At 39.0% G+C, this 24611-nt stretch overlaps 1 protein-coding gene across 3 annotated transcripts in view; it reads left to right on the top strand.

Moving 5' to 3' along the window:
* Nucleotides 1–24266, top strand: part of NAPEPLD (N-acyl phosphatidylethanolamine phospholipase D) — an 88933-nt gene extending 64667 nt beyond the window's left edge. For all 3 annotated transcript variants that reach the window (XM_006140785.3, XM_006140784.3, XM_027773376.1), the window contains exons 2-5: nucleotides 7488–7797; nucleotides 18948–19594; nucleotides 20453–20567; nucleotides 23146–24266. In XM_006140785.3, coding sequence (XP_006140847.1) covers nucleotides 7504–7797; nucleotides 18948–19594; nucleotides 20453–20567; nucleotides 23146–23274 — 1185 coding nt within the window. In that variant the 5' untranslated portion in view covers nucleotides 7488–7503 and the 3' untranslated portion in view covers nucleotides 23275–24266. The remainder of the gene's footprint in view (nucleotides 1–7487; nucleotides 7798–18947; nucleotides 19595–20452; nucleotides 20568–23145) is intronic.
* The last annotated feature ends 345 nt before the right edge of the window (nucleotides 24267–24611 follow it).

Here is a 24611-nt window from a genome sequence, read left to right as displayed (position 1 = left end):
CCCTATAGCAAAAACCTCTCTCTCAAAAAAAAAAATCATGTGCAAAGGTCCTGTGGTGGCAGTCAGTGGCCCTGAGATACAAGAGGAAATAGATTAACATCGTGTGTTTGGAGCAGAGGAGAGTATGGGCTGGGCTAGAAACACACCTATGAACCATCGTACCAATTATTGTCCTCATTCTCAGAGCAAAGGGAACCCTTTGGAGGTTTCTTTGTTTGCTTGTATCATATTGTCTTTAAAAATATCATACCTGGGGACCAGTAGGTGGCCTAATGGTTACATCATGACTCAAAGGGCTTGCCACATGGCCATCCACCCTAGGGAGTGATTTCTTGCTTTCTCTCTCTTTCTGGCAAGCTAGCAAACCCTATGGCAAAAATCTCTCTCTCTAAAAAAAAAAAAAAAAAAAATTACTCCTAAAGACTGGATTTTGTGTGTGTTTGCATAGGGAGGGTGGGGAGGTGTTAGGAGAGGATGGCTATAGGATGGCAAGACCGTTTCCACAGGTTGATTGGAGTGTAAGCCTGAGTGGATGGGAGAAGATGAAAAATGGAGGTAGTGTGAATAGGCAGACAGCTTTGAGCAAGCTCATGGTCTAGAGAGAAAACAGTTACTAAACTCACGTTCTCCTCTCATTTCACTCTCCAGGCAAACCTCCCTCTGCTCACTCTGACTCTTATTTCCCCCGCAGTAGCCTGGATCCCAGGGTCATCCATTTCTATTAGAGGGTCAGTAAGTATACTCTCGGAGTCTTGCTTACCCATGAGTTCAAATCCTCCTCCAACTCACTGAGTCAGATAGCCTCCTTGATTCTAGGTGCTGCCATTTCTGATTCTTCCCATTTTATTACCAGCTCCTCCCCATCTTGGCCTACAGTGAATCCAAAAATTTCAACCATCCATATACTCTCAAGTCTTACTGATTCAGCTTCTCTTTTGTCTCTTGGATTTGCAGTAGTCTCCCCTTATCCTAGAGGGATATATACAAGACCCCCAGTAGATGCCCGAAGCTACAGATTGTACTGACCCCTACATATACACTGTGTTTTTTCCTTTACAACTGTATTTGTGATAAATTTTAGGAGATGACAATAACTAATAATACAATAGAACAATTATAACAAAATACTATAATACAAATTCTTTGGGGACCAGCAGGTGTCATTGTGGTTACGTTGCTGGACTCCCACATGGCCAACCGTGGTTTGAGTCCTAGACCCAGCATCTTGGAACTCATGCCGTGCGTGTGTGCATGCATGCTGCAAATCCCAAGGTGAGAATGGAGAAGGGATTGCAGCATGGCCATGCCCCTTGAGGGGTGATTTCTCACTTTCTGTCTCTCTAGTGAGCTTACATGCCCTATAGCAAAAATGTCTTTAAAAAAAAGTGATATGAAGGTGGTCTCTCAGAATAGCTCATTGTATTGTACTGAACTTGCCTATTTTGGACATGGTTAGCTTCAGGTTATTGAAACTGTGGTGATTGAAACTGTAGATATAACAGTACACATCATAATGTGGTGTTCTGTTTTGAAAACAGTGAATATGGTATTATCCTTGATATGATTATTACACACTGCATGTGTGTATGCTTTGAAAATGCATATTATATCTCACAAAGTTGTACAAAAATTAAATGTAAATTATAAAATAAGGTAAAATAGATAATGGACATTTATAATCAAGAATACATTCTGGGGACCAGCAGTTAGCATAATGGCTATGTCGCTGGACTCCCACGTAGTCGTGCGTGGTTCGATTCCTGGACCTGACTGCCTAAACTCATGCTGGGCGCATGTGCGTGCGTGCCCAAGATCCTGAGAGGAGAATGGAGGAGAAGGGATTGCAGCGTAGCCATACCCCCTGGGGGGGTGATTTCTCGCTTTCTATCTCTGTCTCTCTCTGTCTTTCTGGCGAGCACATGCACCCTATAGCAACAACCTCTCAAAAAAAAAAAAAAATGGGTATAATAATGGCCTACCTCTTGCCCGCCTCCCCCCCAAAAAAAGAAGAATACTTTCTGGATTTTATCAGGAAGAAAAAGAAACTGTAGATAAAGGGAGACTGCTGTTTTTTTTTTTTTTTTCTTTTCTTTATTACTGCTGATCATAGACAGATAGAGAAGGAGAGGGAGGAGTCACCCCTTATCCCCATGGGGTGTGACGCACCGCAGTCCTGTCTCCTCTATTTCTCCATCCTGTTGGAATTTTGGGCACAGAAGCACACATGCCTGTGGTTTTTTTCAAGCTACCAGGGCCAGGATTTGAATCGCATGGTCAACCATGTGGGATCTAGCTTCCTTTACCATTTGGCCACAGGGCTGGCCCAGGGAGTACTCCTGCAATGTATTAAAAGACAAATTTATAGTAATTTAGTGTTAAGACCTTAATTGGCTTTACTAGAGATTCTAGAATTGGGAAACTTCATTCCTTAAAGTGGAGTATGTGTTTCAGTGAAATGAGCAGAAGGGATTGGTTTTATATAGAAAAGGGCTAAAGAGGGCCTGGCAGGTGATGTGGTGATTAAGGGCACCGGACTCCTACACAGCCAACTATGGTTTGAGTCTCAGACCTGGTGGCTTGCTTTATCACTTTTCCTCTCTCATTCTCTCTCTCACTCTGTCCCTCTCTGATCAAATTTTAAAATGAACAAATAGATAAATAAAGTTAAATAAAATAATTATTAAAAAAAGAAAAGGGCTAAAGAAAACAGAAACAAAAGAACAAAAAGCAGGGCTGGCCTTGTTGCCTGGTGCATATAAAGTCCAGATCCCACATGGCCGACTTTGGTTTGAGTCAGTTAGAGTTGCAGCCCTGGCAACTTGAAAATCATGCTGAGTATGTGCGTGTGTCCCAAACCCCAACACAATGGGAAAATGGAGAAGGGCTTGAAGTGTAAACATGCCTTCCTTCTTTTCACTTTCTCTTCAGCTGGTGCATGTGCCCTCTGGCAATTAATACAAACAACAAAACAAAGAGCATATGGGTTATTGCAGTACTTACTGTGTAAGATGGAGACAAGGAGATAGAATGATGGGAAAATAACTGGTTAACATCAAATTACTTGAGTTACTTCTTTTGTGTCAGGATTAAATAGAGGGAACTTATTGAAACTGCCTGTTAGGTCAGATATCTCTTCATTTCTTACATGGTCAGTAACAACTTAGCTTTGGCATAGTGACATGGGGCTTAGCACGAGTAACTTTTTTTTTTTTGGAGAGGTTTTTGCTATAGGACGTGTGCGCTCGCCAGAAAGACAGAGACAGAGAGACAGAAAGCCAGAAATCACCCTCCGGGGGGATGGCCACGCCACAATCCCTTCTCCTCCATTCTCCTCTAGGGATCTTGGGCACGCACGCACATGCGCCCGGCGTGAGTTTAAGCCTCCAGGTCCGGGACTCGAACCGCTGTCGGCTATGTGGGAGTCCAGTGACATAGCCATTATGCTAACTGGTGGTCCTATAAGTGGCTGTTTTGATCTTAGTCTGTTTCCTTGGGACCTAGTACAGGATCTTATTCCACAAAGTGGCCTTCAATAATTTTTGCTTAACAAATAAATATGTGAAACACGTAGCATACATAGTGTGTTGCTGTTAGTGGCTGTTCTTGGTTGCTTCTAATTCCTATTCACTAATCTGATCTCCCTGGCTCCAGTTTTCAGCCACTTTTTTTTCTTGCCACATTGTTGTTTCTTGCCCACTGCCTACAATGTAGCCAAACCTCTATAATAAACAATCAGGGCTTGTGGTCCAATTATTTAGATGTTCACAGTCATGACTCTCACAAGCCTTCCTTGCTTCTTATGTCCCAGCTACTAGATGTTGTCCAGAAACTCTATCCTGACTTTTCTGTAGTCTTTGGATCAGAGGATATTTTCCCTTTTTCTCTTATCTCCTCATTATTTAAAACAATGAACCAGGGGCTGACCCTGTATGCTAGTGATGAAGGGAGTCAGAAATCACATGACTGACCGGTTCCAGTCCTGGCTCTGGTGGCTTGAAAAACACAGTGAGCACTTGTTCCTGCCTGCCCCAAAGGCAGACAGGATAGGGAAATGGAGGAAAAAGGACTGCAGTGTGACCATGCCCTGTTGGAGGGTGTTTTCTCTCTCTCCGCCTGTATTTGGCCTGCACATGTGCTGGCAGTTAAAAAAAAAAAAAGACCCCAAAAAGAACTAAAAATGTATTAATATATTTGGTAGGATTATTATATATTGTATGTGTATAGGTATATGACTATGAGGATTTCAAAAAGTTTATGGAAAATGGAATTAAAGTATGATTTTTATTTTTGTGCAAAGAAGTTTTAACTCAGTGCATAGTTTATTCATAATATATATTTTCCATGGATTTTGTGAAGCCCCTGTGTGTGTGTGTCTATAATAAATAAACATATTTCAAGGTGTTTATCATAATAAAGAGTAGCACCACTATAGCTGTACCATCTATTAGAAATAAGTAACTTTAACTCTCTATACTTGTACCTTGCCATCTGTTAAACAATGTAGGTATTAAATGGATGGTCATGTTTCTGCTCTTCTTTTTTTTTTTTTTAAAGAGAGAGAGATTTTTGCTATAGGGGGCATGTGCTTACCAGAGAGACATGGAGAGTCAGAGAGACAGAAAGTGAGAAATCACCTCCCAGGGGGGATGGCCATACCACAGTCCTTTCTCCTCCGTTCTCCTCTCCAGATTTTGGGTGTGCATACACATGTCCCTGGCGTGAGTTTTAAGTCACTGGGTCCGGGACTTGAACTGCGGTCAACTACGTGAGAGTCCAGCAACTTAACCATTATACCATCTGCTGGTTCCATTTCTTCCCTTCTTAAAGGCCTGTGCCCAAACCTAAGCAAAACCCAGAAAAAATGATTCTGTGAGAACTGAGATAACTTTCTCAGATCATTCTTAAGCTCTAGTAGAACATAAAGAATTTGGATGTATGGCTGGTCAACAGGAGTAACAAAGGAGTTAGCATTTGTCGGTGCCAGGTACTTGATGTTTATTATGTCACTTCACATTTAGAAACAGCCACAGGTAGACAGATATTTTACAAGTGAGGAAATGGAGGATTAGACAGGTTATTTGCCCAAGATATAAAGCTCATTAGACTCTTTCTTTGCTCTTAGGCTCTCCCACAAACAGCGATGGTGAGCAATGGTGTGTGCTTAGCTTTTGTTAGTTTTGGTTTCTTCACAGTGATTATTCTTTAGATTTGTGACTGTTTACACTAGATGGTTTGGGAAAAAAATTGGTTCATTGTACGTGTTTATCCTGGGGTTTTGTACTTTCCCTTTATCTCCTTGTAGCTATACAAATGGTATTTGACTTTCTGTTACTGTGCGTATTTTCTTAGGGTCATAAAGCATGTTAGGTATATACACGGCATTTAAGAGAATTAACCCAAAGGCAAATATTTGTTTAATAGAACAGAAAATAAATGAACTTTATAGCAGATAAATGCATGTTCTTAATCCATTATTTATCACTTTTATGTATCCAGTCTTGTATACAATAGTCCATCCTTATCTGTGGAGATGTTCCAAGACACCCTGTAAATGCCTGAAACCACAGAATATACTATGTTTTCTCTCTCTACATATAAACTTATGATAAAGTTTCTGATTTTTAAAATTTTTTGTTTTGTTTGTTTTGCTAAGGGTGAATGCGCTCTCTGGGAAAAGAGAGAGAGAGTGAAAAAGCACTCCTGTGGAAAATGGCCACACTGTAATCCCTTCTCCATTTCTCCCTCCTTTCAGGATTTTTGAGCATTAATGAACATGCCATAGTCTAGCCCCCTGTGATGAAGCTTAATTTATGAATTAGGCACAGTAAGAGATTAACAACAACAACTAATAATAAAATAGAACAATTATAACAATATGCTATAATAACAGTCATGTGAATGTGTTTGTCTCTTTCTTGAAATATTTTATTGTGCTGTACTCACCATTCTTGTGATGATTCAAGACAATAAAATGTCTACATGAAGAGATAAAGGGAGGTGAATGATGTAAACATTATGATATAGCATTTAAAAGTATGAATTGTGGGACTAGCAGATGATGTAATGGTTACATCACTGAACCCCCATGAAGTTGACTGCAGTTCAAGTCCCAGACGGGGCAGCTTAAAACCCACACCGAGCACATGTGCATACATGCCCAAAATCCTGAGAGGAGAATGGAAGAGATTGTGGTATGACCATCCTCCCTGGGGTGTGATGTCTTGTTTTCTGTCTTTCTGTCTCCAGCAGGTGCTCACCCCCCATAGCAAAATCTCTTTAAAAAACAAACAGAAACCCTTATGAATTGTTTGTGAATTTTCCATTTAATATATTCAGACCATGGCCAACAATGGTCTGTAGTAGTTTTGCTTTCTGTAGTTCGAGATCAAGGATTCAATGCTTGGAGTTAAGCAGTGGTGGTATTAGTACTAGTAGTAGTAACAAGGTCAGCTGTAACAGCTAACCTTTATGGAACTTTGGGCATGTGCATTTGTGTGTGTGTGTGTGTGTGTGTGAGTGATTGTTTTTCTAAGTGCTTTACTTATATTTTAAAAATCATCTTTTTAGTTGGAGACAGGTAATATTATTCTATCCATTTTATAAATGAAAAAATCAAGGCACAGAGAGGGCAGGAAACTTGCCCAAGGTCATTTGGTTAGGATACTCACTATGCTAAATTAGCAGCTCTAAATCTAATTTAAATTAGTATTATTACTCAGGTAAATACATTATTGAAATGTCTCTCCATTTGTTATCTGCTTTTCTAGGTATTGGACTCACTACTTTCTAGAGCTATGTGTAAGAGAGATCGTCAATGTAAAAGTGATTAGGTCTAGAGAGGATATATGTAAATCACTTGAATTACTAGGGTAGCCTCAAAGAACTAAAGCAATCCATGCTATGTGTTAACAATTTTTCTTAAATGCATGCATGAAAATTTGCAGATTTATGAAAGTGCTTTAATTTCTTCTATAAAATATTATTTAAATAGAAAATTTGATATATTTAGATGATGGCTAAGGAAATATGTTGTTCTGGATTACAGCAGATAAGGGATTTTTAGAAAGACTTGGCAAATATACAATAGATAATGCAAATATCTTTTTCACTAAGCAAGTAGTAATGTTGTACTCTAAAACTATATTTTGGGAAGAAAGTTTGAGCTAATAGAGACATAATATTTTTTAAGGAATCATTTTATTTAACCTTATTTATTTATGTATTTATTTTTAATTTGACCAGAGAGGGGCAGAGTGAGAAAGAGAGAGAGAAATCAAGAAAGCAAGTTGCCAGGTCTGGGACTTGAACCATAGTCGACCATGTGGGAGTCCAGTGTCTTTAACCGCCATGCCACCTGCTAGCCTGAGACATATTTTATAAGTTTAGGGAAATTTTTATTGGCTAAGAGATAATACTATGCAATATATTTTAAAAACTTTATGTTACAGTGTTCTGCCATTTTCCCCCCCTCTCCTTTTTTTTTTTAGCTCTTCACCAAAGGATATGGATGAAAATGAAAGCAACCAGTCTCTGATGGCAAGCAGCCAATATCCTAAAGAAGCAGTAAGAAAACGCCAAAATTCAGCACGCAATTCTGGAGGAAGTGATTCTTCTAGGTTTTCCAGGAAAAGCTTCAAACTGGATTATAGACTAGAGGAAGATGTAACTAAATCAAAGAAAGGAAAAGATGGAAGATTTGTGAACCCTTGGCCAACATGGAAAGATCTCTCTATTCCACATGTTCTCAGATGGCTGATCATGGAGAAAGATCACAGCCATGTCCCATGTTCTAAAGAGGTAGCACCAGGGTTTTTAAAGTACTTTGCAGTCACTCCTCATACATATTTTACTTAGATTTGCCATGAATTGTGTTGTGATGCCCAAGATATTTAGTTGAGCTGATAAAAGGGCCTAAGAATACATTCTTGGGAGATAAAGTGAACAGGTATAACCTGTGCCTTCAAGTTCATAGTTCAGCAGTAAAGTACGTGTGCAAATAACCAACTCTGATCTGGTGGCAATTAGAGATACAGATGGAGGAACAGGAAAGGAAGCGATTAATTCTGACTGGTAGGGTTGGAAATGGCTTCACAGAGGAAGTTATATTTGGGCTGGGCCTAGAGTGCTGAGAAGTATTTCGATAGCGGTTTTCCAGGTATATGATACGTTGAACAAAAACACGAAGGTGAGAAAATACATAACCTGTTCCAGAAAGTAGTAACCTGATACGTTTGGAATATGGATTGTGAGGTAAGTAAGGCATAGCCTAGAGTGCTTGGCTTTTCATTCTTGGATAACGCTGCCAAAGCTATAAAAGAATAAAAGAAGTTGTCAGACCACCTTCTTAGGCGTTTAAATACACTAGTTTTTCTTAGGATAAAATTTATTATCATTGGTCATAAATGTGAACGAGCTATAAAAGAAAAAAAGAAGTTGTCAGACCTCCTTCTTAGGTTTTTAAATACACTAGTTTTTCTTAGGATAAAATTTATTATCATTGGTCATAAATGTGAACGAGATTATACTTCGGCAGTGAATGTATGGGTGGATACTTCTCAATCTCAGTAGCATTTTTTCCCCCTTTCTCCTTTCTTAGTCTTTTGTTTTGTTTTGTTGTTTGTTTTTTCACTTCCTGCAACCGCAATCTTCCTTGCCTCTCTTCCCCAGTAGCCCCTATCCTACCAGGCTTGGAGGGCAGTTGAGGGAAAAGAAGCTTGACATTGGGAGAGGCAGTGAATGTATGGGTGGATACTTCTCAATCTCAGTAGCATTTTTTCCCCCTTTCTCCTTTCTTAGTCTTTTGTTTTGTTTTGTTGTTTGTTTTTTCACTTCCTGCAACCGCAATCTTCCTTGCCTCTCTTCCCCAGTAGCCCCTATCCTACCAGGCTTGGAGGGCAGTTGAGGGAAAAGAAGCTTGACATTGGGAGAGTGGAGGAATGGGATGAAAAGAATGGGGGCATCCCTGAAGTGGCTTGGTCTGCAGAGGGAAGAGGCAGGATGGGTGTGGTAGGAAGTGGGAGGGTGATAGCACTGGATGGTGATATGGACACACTTTGGTAATTTTGTCTATTTTCTTTGAAGGCTATGAGTTTGAAACCTGATAATTGCTTTGATGCTAAGAAATGTTCATAGTATTATTCCTAGCTATCAGAAGTGATTCATGTGAATATTCTTTTTTTTTTTTTTTAGCACCTTGTCAGAATGAGGTAGGATGTAAGTAGGTGAAACACAATGTTTTCAGCTTGAGAATGGCACAAAGAAACAAGAAAGTTTTGACTTTTCTTGAGAACCCTATATGAAGAGAAACATGTAGTCAAGCCGTGTAGAGGAGGGTTACGGCAGAAGGGCAAGATGGGTAGACTATTTGTCAGGGTAAATTTCTACCAAGTTTTTGAACTACAGTTTCTAAAATTGAAGAGCTTAGTAATGGTGTCTGTAGTTTTGTTTGATTAGAAAGAGTTAAGTGACCATATGAAGGAGGAAATGCATCTCTTTATTCGAATGATTTGAGAGATATTTTAAAAACTGAGTTGAATCTTTCTGAAGACTCACCAGGCCTTTGATTCTTAAGCTCTTTTGTACTTTGGCTGCTTTTGAGAATCTGATGAAAGTTGTAAACCCTCTTTTTAGAGAAATATCCTCATGCAAATAAACACATTGCCTTTTGTTACAATTGCAAGGGGTTCTTGGACCCTATCAAGCCTATCCAGTAGCTCATTCATTTATTTAGCTGGTATTTATTGAGTACCTGCTACATGCCAGGTGTACATTTTATATGCTAGAGATAGAGCCACAAACAAAGCAGAAAGACATTCTGACCATGGACCTTAGGGTTAGGAGAATAGAGATGAATGATACTGAGAAATAAGGTGCCCTTTGAAAAAATGAGACATACCAGTTATATTTATTGTATGCTGTGGATTGGTTCTACGTTTTTTAAAGTGCTAGAACTGAAAGGTTTATGTAGAAAACACTAGTATATCCTTAACAGGCTTCTTCCTTAGAAGCAACAACTTTTAACTTTACTCTGGAGTTTATCTTCACGTTTCTGAGGCACAGGACTGTATGCCATTCCTTGGAATTATCTACTAATGTCCATGCTGGAGTGTCAGTTTTAACTCTCTTCTGCAAACCTCTTCCTCACTTTTTGCCCTATTTGACTTGACCTTTTCCTATTTGCTAGAATAGGTAAACCATAATTTTTGGCTAAGTTGATTTCACTGCTTACATTATTAATGACCATATCAATATTTTTTCGTAGGTGAACCAAGTAATGTATTATGGGTATATGTCCTTTCCTAGCATCACTCATTTCACCTGATTGACTTTCTATGTTTTTATTATTTCTCTGCCTCTAGTGGCTTCTCAGTGTAATTTTCCTGAGGGAAAGACCCTTAGGTGGTTTATAATCTGGACTGACAACCTTCCAGTGTCTTTATCAGCTTCTGTTCTAGGGTCCTCCTTGACCACCATTCTGGATTCTTGCCTCTTCCTTTTTGGCCCCTATTTTCTGCATCCTGCTTGTTTTTCTTTCTCATTTTGGTGGAACACTTTTTTTCTTATTAAAATAATTTTTAAATATTAAAAAAATATTTTTTCTATTAGGATATAATAGTTACACACATTTCTGGGGATAATAGTGGAACATGTTTTTTAAAATTGCTAGATGGTGTGTGTGCTCACCAGAGAGAAACAGAGAGAGGAAGAAAGCAGCTCTCAGTTGCAGTCCCTTTTCTTCCATTCCTCCATCCCATTGGGATTTGGAGCATGTTTACACATGCTTGGCATATTTTTCAAGCCACTGGGGCCAGGATTCAAACCACTGTTGGCCATGGCTCCCTTAATCAGTAGGCTACCAGACCATCCCTGAAACAAGTTTTCAGTGTGCTGCTTCAGAAAAGGTACATGGAAAATTAGTGGATTTTTTTTTTTTTTTGAGACCTTACTTGTTTGAAAATGCTTTTTTCTTTATTCTTAATTGATAGTTTAGGTATAGAATTTTAGTTGAGAAACAGCTTTGTCTGAGAATTTGAAAACATTACCTTCATAACCTTCTTCTTAGTATTGTGGGAGAGTTTAGTGCCATTCTTACTCTTGATCCTTTTTACACAACCTTTACTTCCTCTCTAGAAACTTTAAAGACCATCTCTTTGGCACCAGTGTTCTGAAATTTCACCACGACGGCAATTCTTTATTTCTTCATTGTGCTTAATGCCTGGTGGATCCTTTTAGTCTGAAATTTTGTTTTCTTCCATTCTAGGAAACTTTCTTATCTGTTTCTTTGAAAATATCCTTTCCTCTGTCTTTTCATCTAAGATGACTATAAGTTATAGTTGTTATATTTTGGACCTCTTGAATCATTTCTCACTAATTAAAAAAATTTCTTCTGTATTTCATCTTTTTGTTTTATATTCTGAAATATTTTCTCAAGAATTTGTTTCATTTTAAACTAGTATGTGTTTCATAAAATTGTAGTAGTGGATGAGAATGCCACAATATACAATTTAAAAAAACAGATTAGAAAATATGATTACTGTATGATCTTGACCTTGTATAAAATGGTAATGATAGCATAATGTCAGCAGTGGTTATAATCTTTGCATGTTGATATAATGCATGGTTACTTTTATCTTTATATTTTTCTATATTAAAAAAATTTATAAAGAACATTTTCTTTAATAATCAAGGAGTTAAATAATACCATTTTGATGGCTCTTCTGCTCCAAATATATACTGTATGGCAAAATGTCAAAATTAGCATTAATAATTAATTGAATTGGAGGTATTTTGATAACAGATCAGTCTCTATTGCTCATATAAATCTCAAAAATAAAAAGGCATTTTTTTTAAATTAAAAAAATCTGATTTGTGATGTACAGATATTAAAGTTTCCTGAGATGGTTAAAATGTTAGTTGGAAGAAAAGTATAATTTTTTTTTCGAGAGAGATTTTTGCTGGAGGGCACATGTGTTCAACAGAGAGACAGAGACAAAGAGACAGAAAGTGAGAAATCATCCCCCAGAGGAATGACCACACAGCAATCCCTTCTCCTCTGTTTTCCTCTTGGGATTTTGGGCACTCATGCACATGATCCCAGTGTGAGTTTTAAGCTGCCAGCTCCGGGACTCAAACTGCGATCGACTATGTGGGAGTCCAGTGATGTAAGCATTACACCATCTGCTAGTCCCAGAAAAGGATAATTTAAGTCTTCTTTAAAAATGATCTTTTAAAAACATGACTTAAACAATTTTGAGTCACTCTTACCTTTTTGTGTACACAAACATATACTCTTAAAATAAGTATATTAACAAGAATATGGGTTCCATTGTTTAATTTTAATGTAACTTAATTTATTCTATGGAAGAAGTTAGGGTTTACTGAAAAGAGGTCTTGCAAATCAGGAAGAATTGATTGGATATTAACCTGTCTGACCTTGGCCAGTTTCTTTCTCTTTTTTTTCTTTTTTTAAGAATGATTTGTTTTATTTTATTTATTATTTTTTAATTTGACCAGAGAGAGACTGAGAAAGAGAATGGGAAAGTGGGAAAGCAAGCCACCAGGTCTGAGACTTGAACTGCAGTTGGCCATGTGGGAGTCCAGTGCTTTAACCACCACTCCACCTGTTGGCCTCCCTTGGCAAGTTTCTTAGAGACATTTCTCTGCCTTGGTCTGGTTACCTGTAAATTGGCAGTAGTATCTGCTTCACAAAGTTAGATGACATAATGTACTTAAAGAAAAGGATAGTGGTTTAATGAATATTAGGATTTTTCACATTTGCTAAGAAAAGTAAAACATTAATTATAGTGTACTGGGTAATTATGGGCCTTGGCATTTTCCCTTTGGTAGTTCGCAAAAAGGAAGACTACTCAAGAAAGGCTTGGTCTAACCAAGAAAATGTCAAGTGAGTGCTTGGCTTCCTTAAATAATCAAGAACCTCTCCTTTCCAAATTCCATTTTGTGAGTGCTTTTTCAGACTCCAGTGATTGGGCTAGTAAGCAAAAAAATATATGTTTTTTCTTTTTGGAATCTCAACTGTATATTTCATTTTCTTGAAATTTATGGGATAGTAGTATTAGAGATTAAATTCTTTAAAATAAACTATTCCATTGTGATCGGCATAGAAACAATATGGCATAGAGAAAGGAACATAAAAAAAGCATGACTACTTCATTTAGATCTTGTTTCACTCTTTTGCCTTTTTAATGTTTTTTCCCCAGGATTTTGCCATAGGGTATATGCACTTGCCAGAGAGAAGCAGAGAGAAAAAAGTGAGAAATCACCTCTAGGGGGATGGCAACACTGCAATCCCTTCTCATTATCCTCCTGGAATTTTGGGTGTGCACACACATGTGTCCAGTGTGATTTTCAAGCTGTTGGGTCTGGGACTAGAACCACAGTCAGCCATGTGGGAATCCAACACTTAGCCCACCATGCTATCTACTGGCCTCAATCTTTTTAAAAACAGTTTTATTGAGATATAATTCACATACTATGCGATTGACCCATTTAAAGCTTGTTATTCACTAGTTGTTAATATTGTCATGGAGTTATGTAGCTATCAATATTATCTAATACATTATTATTATTTCTCAAAGGAACGCGTGCCCCACTTAGTCATCACCTCTTAGTTCCCTTGCTTTCCCGTATTTCTTAGGAACCACTAATCTATTTTCTCTCTCTGAATTTGCCTATTCTATTTATTTCATAGAAATGAAGTCATGTAATATGTGGATCTTCATGACTGACTGCTTTTAGCACTTTACCTTTGTTTATTTTTACTTTTTAAAATTTTGCCAGAGGGCATATATGCTCAGCAGAGAGAAACAGAGCTAGGGAGAGGGGAAAAAGCACCCCTCAATGGAGTGTAGTTATGCTGCAATCCCAACTTCTCCATTTCTCCATCCTGTCATGATTTGGGGCAGGCATGCATACATGCCCAGCATGTTTTTCCAGCTTAGGTCTGATACTTAAACCATGCATTCAGCCATGTGAGATCTAGCTCCCTTAACCACCAGACCATGGGGCTGGCCTGTACTTTATCATTTAATACTTACTTTGGAGAACAAGTTGAGGGTGCTAGAGTTGCTCTGTTGAATTTTTGTTTCTTCCTAACATTTGGCAGCTACTGCCAGATAATAAACTTCAGATGACTTTAAGCTTAAGGCAAAATGAAAATGCAACAGTTTTCAGGGAATTTTGTTACAAGTATTTTGATGTACTGTTTAAACATGACACAGTTTAAAATTTTCTCAGTTTATTAGCATAATCCAAACTTCTCTTGTTTAGAATATACAATTTGAAGACATGTATAGAGCCATAAAAAGATCCACCATAATCAAGATAATGAACATAACTATTAGCCCCAAACATTTCCTTGTGGATTTTTTTTTGTAACCCATTTATCTAATTCTCCCTAACTGGTCCCCAAGCTTTTTTTTTTTTAAATGTATTAAGTGAGAGGTGTGTGTGTGTGTGTGTGTGTGTGTGTGTGTGTGTGTGTGTGTGTGTTGCTAGAAGGCATGTGTGCTTGCCAGAGAGAAACAGAGTGGGAGAAGAGAAAGCAACCCTCATGGGGAATGACCACGCTGCAGTCCCTTCTCCATCTCTCTTTCCTTTAGGGATTTTGGGTAGGCAGTCATGCAAATGCCCCTGGCATGTTCCTCAAACCGTCAGGTCTGAGGCTTGAACTGAAGAGTCAGTCATGTGGGATCTGGCTGCCCTAACCACCAAGCCATGGAGCCAGTCCTGCATTAAATAAGATTTAATGAGAATTAATATATTATAGTTGCAGGAGAAACTGGTGGCTAGCTGGGTGACCTTGTGTGAGTGCTCTTCTCTAATCCTTTGTTTTCTCATCTGTAAAATGGAGATAATTGATAGTATCTTCTCTTTCTGTTAAAAAAATTTTTAATTGTCAAAAGCTGTGTGTACCTGTCAGAGAGAAAAAGAGAGAGAACCCCTAATGGGGCATGGTTATACTCAGTTCCTTCTTCTCGATTTCTCCATCTTATCAAGATTTAGAGCATGCACATGTACTCACACAGCCTGTTTTTCAAGCTTCTGGGGCCAGGATTCAAACTAGGTTGGGCACATGGGATCCAGCTCCCTTTGCTAGGCTATATGGCTGGCCTAATTACTGTTAAATTTAATAATAATTTTTAATGTTTGTTTTTTAAGACATTTATTTACTGGGAGAGAAGGAGAGTACCACGCACCACAATCTCCCCCCCCGCCCCACAGCTTCTCAGCCAGCCAGGATCATGGGTGCACACATATGCAATGCACCTGGCATGTTCAGGTCAATCTGGGATTCAAACCCGAGCCTCCTGTGTGGCTTCTGTATCACATAGCAGTGCCCTACCAGCTGTGTCACCGTGGCTGGGCTGAAATTTAAAAGTTCTTATGAAGCAGCTAGTATAGTATCTACCATGTAGTAATTACTCCGTAAATGGTAGCTATTGCTATTTATTTATTTATTTTAATACGACCAGAGAGGGACAGAGCAAGAGCGAGAGAAAAAAGAGAGAAAGCAAGCCGCTAGGTTTGGGACTTGAACCACGGTTGGCCATATGGGAGTCCAGAGCCCTTAACCACCACGCCACCTGCTGGCCCCAGTGGTAGCTATTGTTAATGTTATTTTATTTTGAGTTATATTATGCCAAAGTACTTGATATATTAGATGATTCATCATTGTCATTATTATACATATGGTAGGTACTTAGTTTATATTAATTTTCTCTCCTTTTTGTCTTAATTTTTGATAGGCATATGATAAGGCATATTGCTCATTAGCTCTAATTACCAAATTTGAAAAACAGTTGGAAAAATGGACATACATTTATTCATTCATTCCATACATTTTATTGAACATGTATTGTTTGGGTAACTGAGCCAAACACTGTGCATGATTTTACACTGCATAGACATGTGATATATCCAATATACATGTATCCAGAATATCCAGAGATGTGTGGACAAAGCAGCATTGAAATTGAGAGGCGGGGGACTGGCAGGTGGTGTGGTGGTTAAGCGCACAGGGCAGACTGCGGTTCAAGTCCTAGACCTGGGGGCTTGCTTGCTCACTTTCTCGCTCACTCACTCACTCACTTTGTCCTTTGCTGGTCAAATTTAAATAAATAAATAAATAAATAAACAATCAAATAAATAAAGTTAAATTAAAAAAAAAGTAAAAAAATTGAGAGATGGGAGGCCAGCAGGTGGTGTGGTGGTGAAGGCACTGGATGTTCTTACATGGCCAACCACAGTTCAAGTCCCAGACATGGTGGCTTGCTTTCCCCCTTTCCCTCTCCTTGTGTCCTCATCTGGCCAAATTAAAATAAATGAATGAATGAATAAAATTAAATATATGGTTCTTTTTTAAAAAAGTACTTTTTTAAAAAAGAAAAAGATATTGAGAGGCGGGAGTGAGTGCTTCCAGCTGTGGAGACACAGGGATGGTTCTAGGAAGGGTATACAGTTCCATTAAGGTATCAAAGGGATAAGAGGAGGGAGGCAGTGTCACCCGAGAAATGGGATCAGTGCCATGCAGGGTTCTCAGGCTCAGGTCAGGAGCGGGAGGTCATCCCTGTGTAGGTTGGACTCAGAATATGTATAGCCAAGTAGGGTTAAACACAGCTGGAGAGGGATGTCGGGCAGGCCATGGCCATGTTACTACTGGGCTAAGGAAGTGAGGTAGATTTTGTCAGGCAGTGAAGAGCCAGAGAAGATTTTTCCGCAGGAGAAAGTATCATACTATCTAAATAAATTGCTTTTGAGGTGGCTCTTATGTATGGATTTAGTTGATGGGAAGACAGCAGAGCAATCAGGAGGGCTTCAAAGTGTCAGAATGTCCCTAAGGATCTTAAGTAGGTTAGTAGCCTTGCAAAGTAGGTTAGTAGCCATGCAAAAATGCCATCAGTAGGATTGGTGCCGAGTTGTCAGGGCTGGAGCTTGCTTGCTTCCTCTTTTGGGACACTTGGTGTGTGCCAGCCCCTCCTGATTGCAGCAGTGAAGTGTGGATACAGCTATTTTCCAGAGGAAGAAACAGGCTTAGAGAGGCTAAGAGACATCTTTGTCATCCTCCACCTGTGCTGACCCTTCTTATGCTGGTCTTGATGTGCCATTCTGACTCCCCTAGTGACTTCGATTTTCCTTCCCCAGCATCCTTCTCGTTTGTTTTCTCTCTGTCCACTGCCATCTCCTTTGAACAGGTTCTCATCTCTTCCCAACCTGGACCTGTCGCTCCACATCATCATTTGGACGTTAGAATGGTCTCATCTAAACGTAAGCCAGGTTGTGTCTGTGTGTGTGCCTTTGGTGCATACACGTACTTCCTCACTGTCTCTGGGTAGACAGTGGCACTCAGGATTCTTACTGTATTCTGATCCTTCATAAATTTAGTTGCCCCCCCCCCCCCGCCCGCACACACCAAAATTTTTCGTCCCCCCCCCCCCCCGCCTGCAAACACTGCATTGCTGTTTGGCTCTGTTCCTTTACGTGACTAGTTTCTCCACCTGTAATCCCTTTTCCCCTGTATTGTGACTCACCCGTTTTTCATCAGGATCTCAAACAGGTGATTTTATCTAGGATGCCTTTGGCAACTGAACTCTATTCCTTCTTATTAAGTGATAGTGTATCTGGCATTTTAATGAATTACTTTTCTAATTCCATACCCTTTTCAAAACTGATTTGCAACAAATTACAAAAATTCATGTGGCTGTAACAACCAAATAGATGCACATATAAGAGCAAATGGACTATGAGGGCAGAAAAAAATAAATCCAAGAATATAGCACAGAAATACTTTCCATCATACCCAGCTCATTGCGAAAGGTGGCTTCACCTTTTACTGTGATCATTCTAGTCACAGCAATGAGGGGGAGTATTGAACTGTTGAGGGTTTCCCCAGTGACAGTCAAATGATAAAGCCAGTTGCTCTGGAGAACTTTTTCTGAAGAAAAAAACATTGAGAATTAGGAGAAATGTTTCGGGGTAAGTGGGAAGGTAGAGATGGTACCAAGTCTTCACCTTGAACACATGCGCGGCAGGTTTCATAGACAACATTTTCTAATACACGTTGGTGCCACTGTATTGCAGGACACTAGAGCACAATTCAGCAAAAGCAGTTTTTAAGAGCCAGGACTATGACTGTAAAGTAAGCTTTTTGTTGGTATAGTATAATCCAAATGCGAAATGTAGAATGACCAAAGGAAATATACTTATCATACTTTGCTGTAGTTATTATTTTACATCTATTGAGTTGTTGGAAAAGTCCATGATGCATTTTTGCATGGAGAAACAGAAAAATACGTCGTGACTTCTTCTAATGACCCAATATTTACCCCTTCACTTCTGCCCCAAATGATCACCTCTCTAAAGCAGAGATCATATTTCACCTTGGTTTGATGAATGGTAGAAAATTTTAAAGTGAGGAATGAGGAGAACTATTTATGACTGTAATTTGCCTGGGATCATCGCAGTGTTCCACTTTGAATTATATGTACTCAGAAAGTTAGATTCATCTCTGAGATCCAAGAGCTGTAAATAAATGGTCATATGCTTTCTTTACTATTTTCAGGCACTGCCATGCTTCTGAGGCAGTTTTCAGCAACAAATATACCAGCCGAGTGAATGGCAATAGCAAAATGATTGCATCTAGACCAGTCTATGGAAAAGAAACTTTAATAAAATTATGAATAAATTTAGCAACTCAAAGTTTCACATTTAATTTCCCTTTACTTATTGCATTTGAAACTAAGATTATTATACCATGATTAAGTCAGATTCAGAAAGAAGTATACATGTGTCAAAAAATAGCAAGTTTATTGAATGACTTCAGTTTTCCCAAAATAGCCCTTCTTCCTATAATTTAGGTCAAAACATGTTCTGTGATGATATAATACCTTTCCTTTCCAACTGCTGCTTTGTTTTTCTTTATACACCTGTAGGAACTTGACAAAGAACTCCCAGTGCTTAAGCCATATTTTATCGATGACCCTGAAGAAGCTGGAGTGAAGGAAGCTGGCTTAAGAGTCACATGGCTGGGACATGCAACGGTAATGGTGGAAATGGATGAGCTCATATTTCTCACAGATCCCATCTTCAGCTCTCGTGCTTCACCATCACAGTATATGGGTCCAAAACGATTTCGTCGTCCGCCGTGCACAATAAGTGAACTTCCCCCAATAGATGCAGTCCTTATTAGTCACAATCACTATGACCACCTAGACTACAATTCTGTCATTGCTTTGAATGAGCGATTTGGTAATGAGTTGAGGTGGTTTGTGCCTTTGGGTCTTCTCGACTGGATGCAAAAGTGTGGCTGTGAGAATGTGATTGAACTGGACTGGTGGGAAGAGAATTGTGTCCCTGGACATGATAAGGTCACCTTTGTCTTTACACCCTCCCAACACTGGTGTAAAAGGACTCTGAGGGATGACAACAAGGTTCTGTGGGGCAGCTGGTCTGTCTTGGGGCCTTGGAATCGATTTTTTTTTGCTGGAGATACTGGTTATTGCCCTGCTTTTGAAGAGATAGGAAAAAGATTCGGACCTTTTGACCTTGCAGCGATTCCCATTGGAGCCTATGAACCACGGTATGTAGACTTCCAAAGAAAATGTTTCTGTTGCATAATAAGTTAACTGAACTTAAAACAGTTATGATTTTGTGATATTGTATAATTTGTGATTTTAATGATGAACCTTTTAATTTGTTGTACATTGGTTGGGGGGATTAGTGGGCTAGATTCAATTAGACTTTTTGTTTTAGTTGCCAAAGGACACATTTGTTCTCTAGAGAGGTGGAGGAAGGAAACACTTCCTAATAGGACATAAACATGCCACAATCCCTTCTCCATTTATCCATCTTGTCAGGATTTTGGACACACAAATATAATATGCGCCTTGTATGTTTTTCAAGCCACTGGTATTGAGATTTGAACTGCACTTTGCCATGTGGGATCCAGCTTCCTATGCACAGAGGATACTTTCTTTATAGAACCACTTTCTGCTCCATGACCAGAATGTACCAGTCCCATTATATGGCTCCTCTATAACATACAGAGGAAAAGCAAGGAATGAGCCTACAGCATTATCCCTTGTGATGTTCTTGTTTCAGTTAACACTGAAGTTAATCTGGTCATGACATTGTTGTATTACTCACTGCTCCCCCTCCAACCATTCCCTATTCATCAACTCTTCTCAGAGAAGCTAAAGGTCACACTGTAATTAGAGCCCCATCCACTGTCTGTTTTCCTTAAGACTGTCATTTAGGGAAAAGTGATTTCAAAGAATTCGGTTAGATTCAGACAACTGTGGTTTATGTACACAAGTAAAGAGGAAACCAACACTGATAGTGACAAAGTATAAGGGATCATTTTAAAAGTGATGAGGCTGGAATTAGAATTTATTGTATATTTCAAAGGCCAGCATTAATAAACGCTCTTTTTCATCAGGTGGTTTATGAAATACCAACACGTAGACCCAGAAGAAGCTGTAAGGATTCACATTGATGTTCAAACAAAGAAATCTGTAGCAATTCACTGGGGAACTTTTGCCTTAGCAAATGAGGTGAGTTTGATTGTGATAAAAATAACTGATTATAGAGCCAGCAGGTGGTGTGGTGGTTAAGGGTGCTGGACTCCCACATGGCCGACAACAATTTGAGTCCCAGACCCAGTGGCTTGCTTTCTCACTCTCTCTCTCTCTCACTTGTGTTGTCCCTCTCTGGTCAAATTAGAGAGAGAGAGAGAGAGAAACTGCTAAACAATATTTAGAAAAAAAAACTGATTATACATTTGATAGTGATAGGATTTAATCATCACTGTCTCTCCATGTTTTCACAGACCAGCCTGTGGATTCAGACCCTGCATAGTCATCACCTTATAAATTAGGGTGGCAAATCAGACCAGTCAGAAAAACAGTTATCTTTATATACCACTTGATCTCTTATAGTTTTCTCTATACTGTAGAGGACGGCAACATTTAAACTTCAATTAGATCATGGCGCTCTTTGATGCCAAGTGACCTGGTAGCTTCCCATTGCACTAGGAGTCAAAACCTCCAAGCCCTGTTTGGCCTTTTGGCTGGAGAATTCATGTGCGTATTGAGCAAGTTAGGTTTTTTTTTTTTTCTTTTTGTTGAGAGGTTTTTGTTATAGGGCACGTGCGTTTGCCAGACAGACAGAGACAGAGAGACAGAAAGTGAGAAATCACCCTGCAGGGGGGATGGTCATGCCACAATCCCTTCTCCTCCATTCTCCTCTTGGGATCTTGGGCACGCACACACACGCGCCTGGCGAGAGTTTTAAGCCACCGGGTCCAGGACGCAAACCGCGGTCGACTACGTGGGAGTCCAACCACATAGCCATTATGCTAACTGCTGGTCCCAAGCATAGTAAGCATTCTAAGAGCAGAGATAGCTTCCTAAAACATATGAGGTAAAATGATTAGAAAAAGAAGGAAGCCAAAGAGAAAGCTACCTGGCTTCAACTGGAGCGCCAGCCTGATCCATCCAGAGAAGAACACTTTGTGAGAACCAATGGAAAGGAGCCTGAGCTTCTGGAACCTATTCCCTGTGAATTCATGGCATGATGGGTATTAGAAATAAACTAATCTATGATCTATAAAAATGCTTTCCTTGGGACCAAAGTTAGCATAATGGCTATGTTGCTAGACTCCCACGTAGTCAACCGTGGTTCATGTCCCGGACACAGTGGCTTAAAACTCATGCTGGGCGCGTGTGCATGCGTGTCCAAGATCCCAAGAGGAGAATGGAGGAGAAGGGATTGCGGCCCAGACCTGGTGGCTTAAAACTCACGCCGGGCGTGTGTGCGTGCATGCCCAAGATCCCAAGAGGAGAATGGAGGAGAAGGGATTGCGGCGTGGCCATTCCCCCAGGGGGTGATTTCTGGCTTTCTGTCTCTGTCTCTTGTCTGTCTGGCAAGCACACGCAGCCTATAGCAAAAACCTCTCAAAAAAAAATGCTTTCCTTAATTGGGCTCTAATTCATTTTGTGCTATCTTTATTCAAATTTAGTATTTTTTTTTTTTTAACCTAAAGGATGTTAGGTGGTTTATTATGCAACAAATAAAACCCAGTTGGTTAGGGGGGGAAAAAACCCTGTTTGGTCAATTTCTTCAGATCTTTTTCAAATGTTACCTAAATCTCCATCCCTTGCACTTAACAACTCCTCCCCCCAACATTGTTCTACTATAAATGTGTCAACCACTCACATACTATTTTATTATTATCATTTTTTCCTATTCTGTGTTGAATGTAACCTTCAGGAAAATAAGGATTTTTGTCTTGTTCACTTGCCTAGCATGTTGTCTCGGTGCTCAAAAAATACTCATGTGCAAAGGAGAGGCAGACTTCCCACTGATGATTAGATCAAAGAGTGTTACGTTTTTATTCCTGGTATAGGCTTCCATATTGTACATTTAAAAAAATTAGAATAAATAAACATTTGAATAAAGAAAAAACTACCATATAATATAAAGATGTAAATAAAGACAAAGAAGTGATGAAATGATCTGTCTTTTATACCTTTAATTTATTAATAACTATCTTATTCCATATTCAAGTGGTTTCATTATATTTGGAAAATCCTGGGTGGATGAAAACATTGTAAAATATACTGTGTGCTGTCCTTGCTTTTTATTGAGCTATGAAAAGTTGAGGCCATAAAAGGAAATACAAGATTCTACCTGCCTTGGGAACCAGCAGTTAGCGTAATGGCTATGTCACTGGACTCCCACGTAGTCGACCGCGGTTCGTGTCCCAGACCCGGTGGCTTAAAACTCACGCCGGGTGCGTGTGCATGCGTGCCCAAGATCCCGAGAGGAGAATGGAGGAGAAGGGATTGCGGCGTGACCATCCCCCCTGGGGGGTGATTTCTCGCTTTCTGTCTCTATGTCTCTCTCTGTCTGTCTGGCGAGCGCACACGCCCTACAGTGAAAATCTCTCCAAAAAAAAAAAAAAGAGAAAAAAAAAAAAAAGATTCTACCTGCCTTACCTCTATTCTCTAGGGCTCACTTTCATTTTGAGTAGTTATCTGTTGGATGTTTAGTTTGAATTGTTACTTGGAATATACCCCCTATATATGTATTGTTAATCCTTTCCCGTCATTCTTTCTCTGCCCTTGCCAGCATTACTTAGAGCCTCCACTGAAACTGAGTGAAGCTCTAGAAAGATACGGACTGAAAACTGAAGACTTTTTTGTCTTGAAGCATGGAGAATCAAGATACCTAAATTCTGATGATGAAAACTTTGAATAAATACAAGCACAGAAATTTTTAGTGAAAAAATGCATCAATCTCATATAAATTTGAAAACAAATGAAAAGACTAAGAAATTCATGAATACTATGATTTTTTTTGATATTTAGAAACAACTTCTGCAAGTGTGTTTTATGTAATAACTTGCCTATTAATATGATTGCCAGATCATACAAGTTATAAGAGGATTTCAGGGGTGTGTCATTTAAATAATTAATTGGCTTTTATGGATTTTAAATCTTGAGTAATGGTATAACCATTGCAATGGGAAATGCTTTTTTTTTTTTTTTTCAACTAAAGTTCTATAGTGGTAGAATTTTCAGAGGTTGTGAAAAACTGATATTAAAGATTCATTTATGTTTTTTTGTTCTTCAGGACTTTCTACAAGGTGAGTGAAGGTTGTCTACCTACCTAGATTTTTTTCAGAGGCCTACACATACAAATATCTTTGTATATTCACATTGTAGTAAATGATGAAATTGACTCCCATATACTTATAATAGTTCTTGCTCTGTCAAGATTAATTTATATGCCAAATGTTAAAAATGTGATTTCTTTTGTAAAGCATAAAAACATAGAGTTTGCACTAAGTTAATCATTTTTGAAGACTTTTTTTTATTAAGATAAAATGTATATAGCATAAAATTTACCATTTTAAACATTTTTTAAACTTGCCAGAGTGCATACATAATGTGTACTCTGGGTGTAGGCGGGGTGAGAGAGGATACCCCCACTCCCCCCACCCCACATGGGTGGGTATGGTCACACTGCAGTACTCTTCCTTTTCTCTCTCCCATCAGGAATGTATGCATGCCGTGTTTTTTTCCAAGCTACCTAGGGCCAGGACTCAACCACAGTTGGCTGTGTGGGATCTCGCTCCCAAGGCCTAACACTTAACCACTGTGGTAATGGGGTCAGCCCACTGTTTTAACCATTTTGAAGTGTACAGTGTTTTGGCATTCATGCAGCTGTGACTGCCAAGACTGCCATAGACTTAAATGTTTAAGGATGTGGGGGGGAACCAGTATATTCTGTTGCATGTCTGCAATCTCCAAATCAAAAGACAACAGTATGGTTATGAGAACATGATTTATGAATTTTTTTGTATTTGATCTACAAGGCAGACTTTCTGCTAAGCTATAATGAAATATTTTACAGAGATTAATTCAGATCTTAAATACTAAGAGGCCATAGGCTTTAGATTAAATTTGATTTTCTCTACTTTTTATTTCTTTACATCACTCATTTTTTTTCCTGGTCTCTTAGCTCTTTCGATAAGATATATTTTATAAATATTTTGTGGCTTACATGAATCAGGTATCACCTTATATTTTTAT

This window comes from Tupaia chinensis, unplaced genomic scaffold, assembly GCF_000334495.1.
Source record: "Tupaia chinensis unplaced genomic scaffold, TupChi_1.0 Scaffold000044_1, whole genome shotgun sequence".
Taxonomy (NCBI): Eukaryota; Metazoa; Chordata; class Mammalia; order Scandentia; family Tupaiidae; genus Tupaia; species Tupaia belangeri.
Note: the sequence above shows the minus strand (reverse complement) of the source record. Positions and strands in the feature narration are given on the sequence as shown.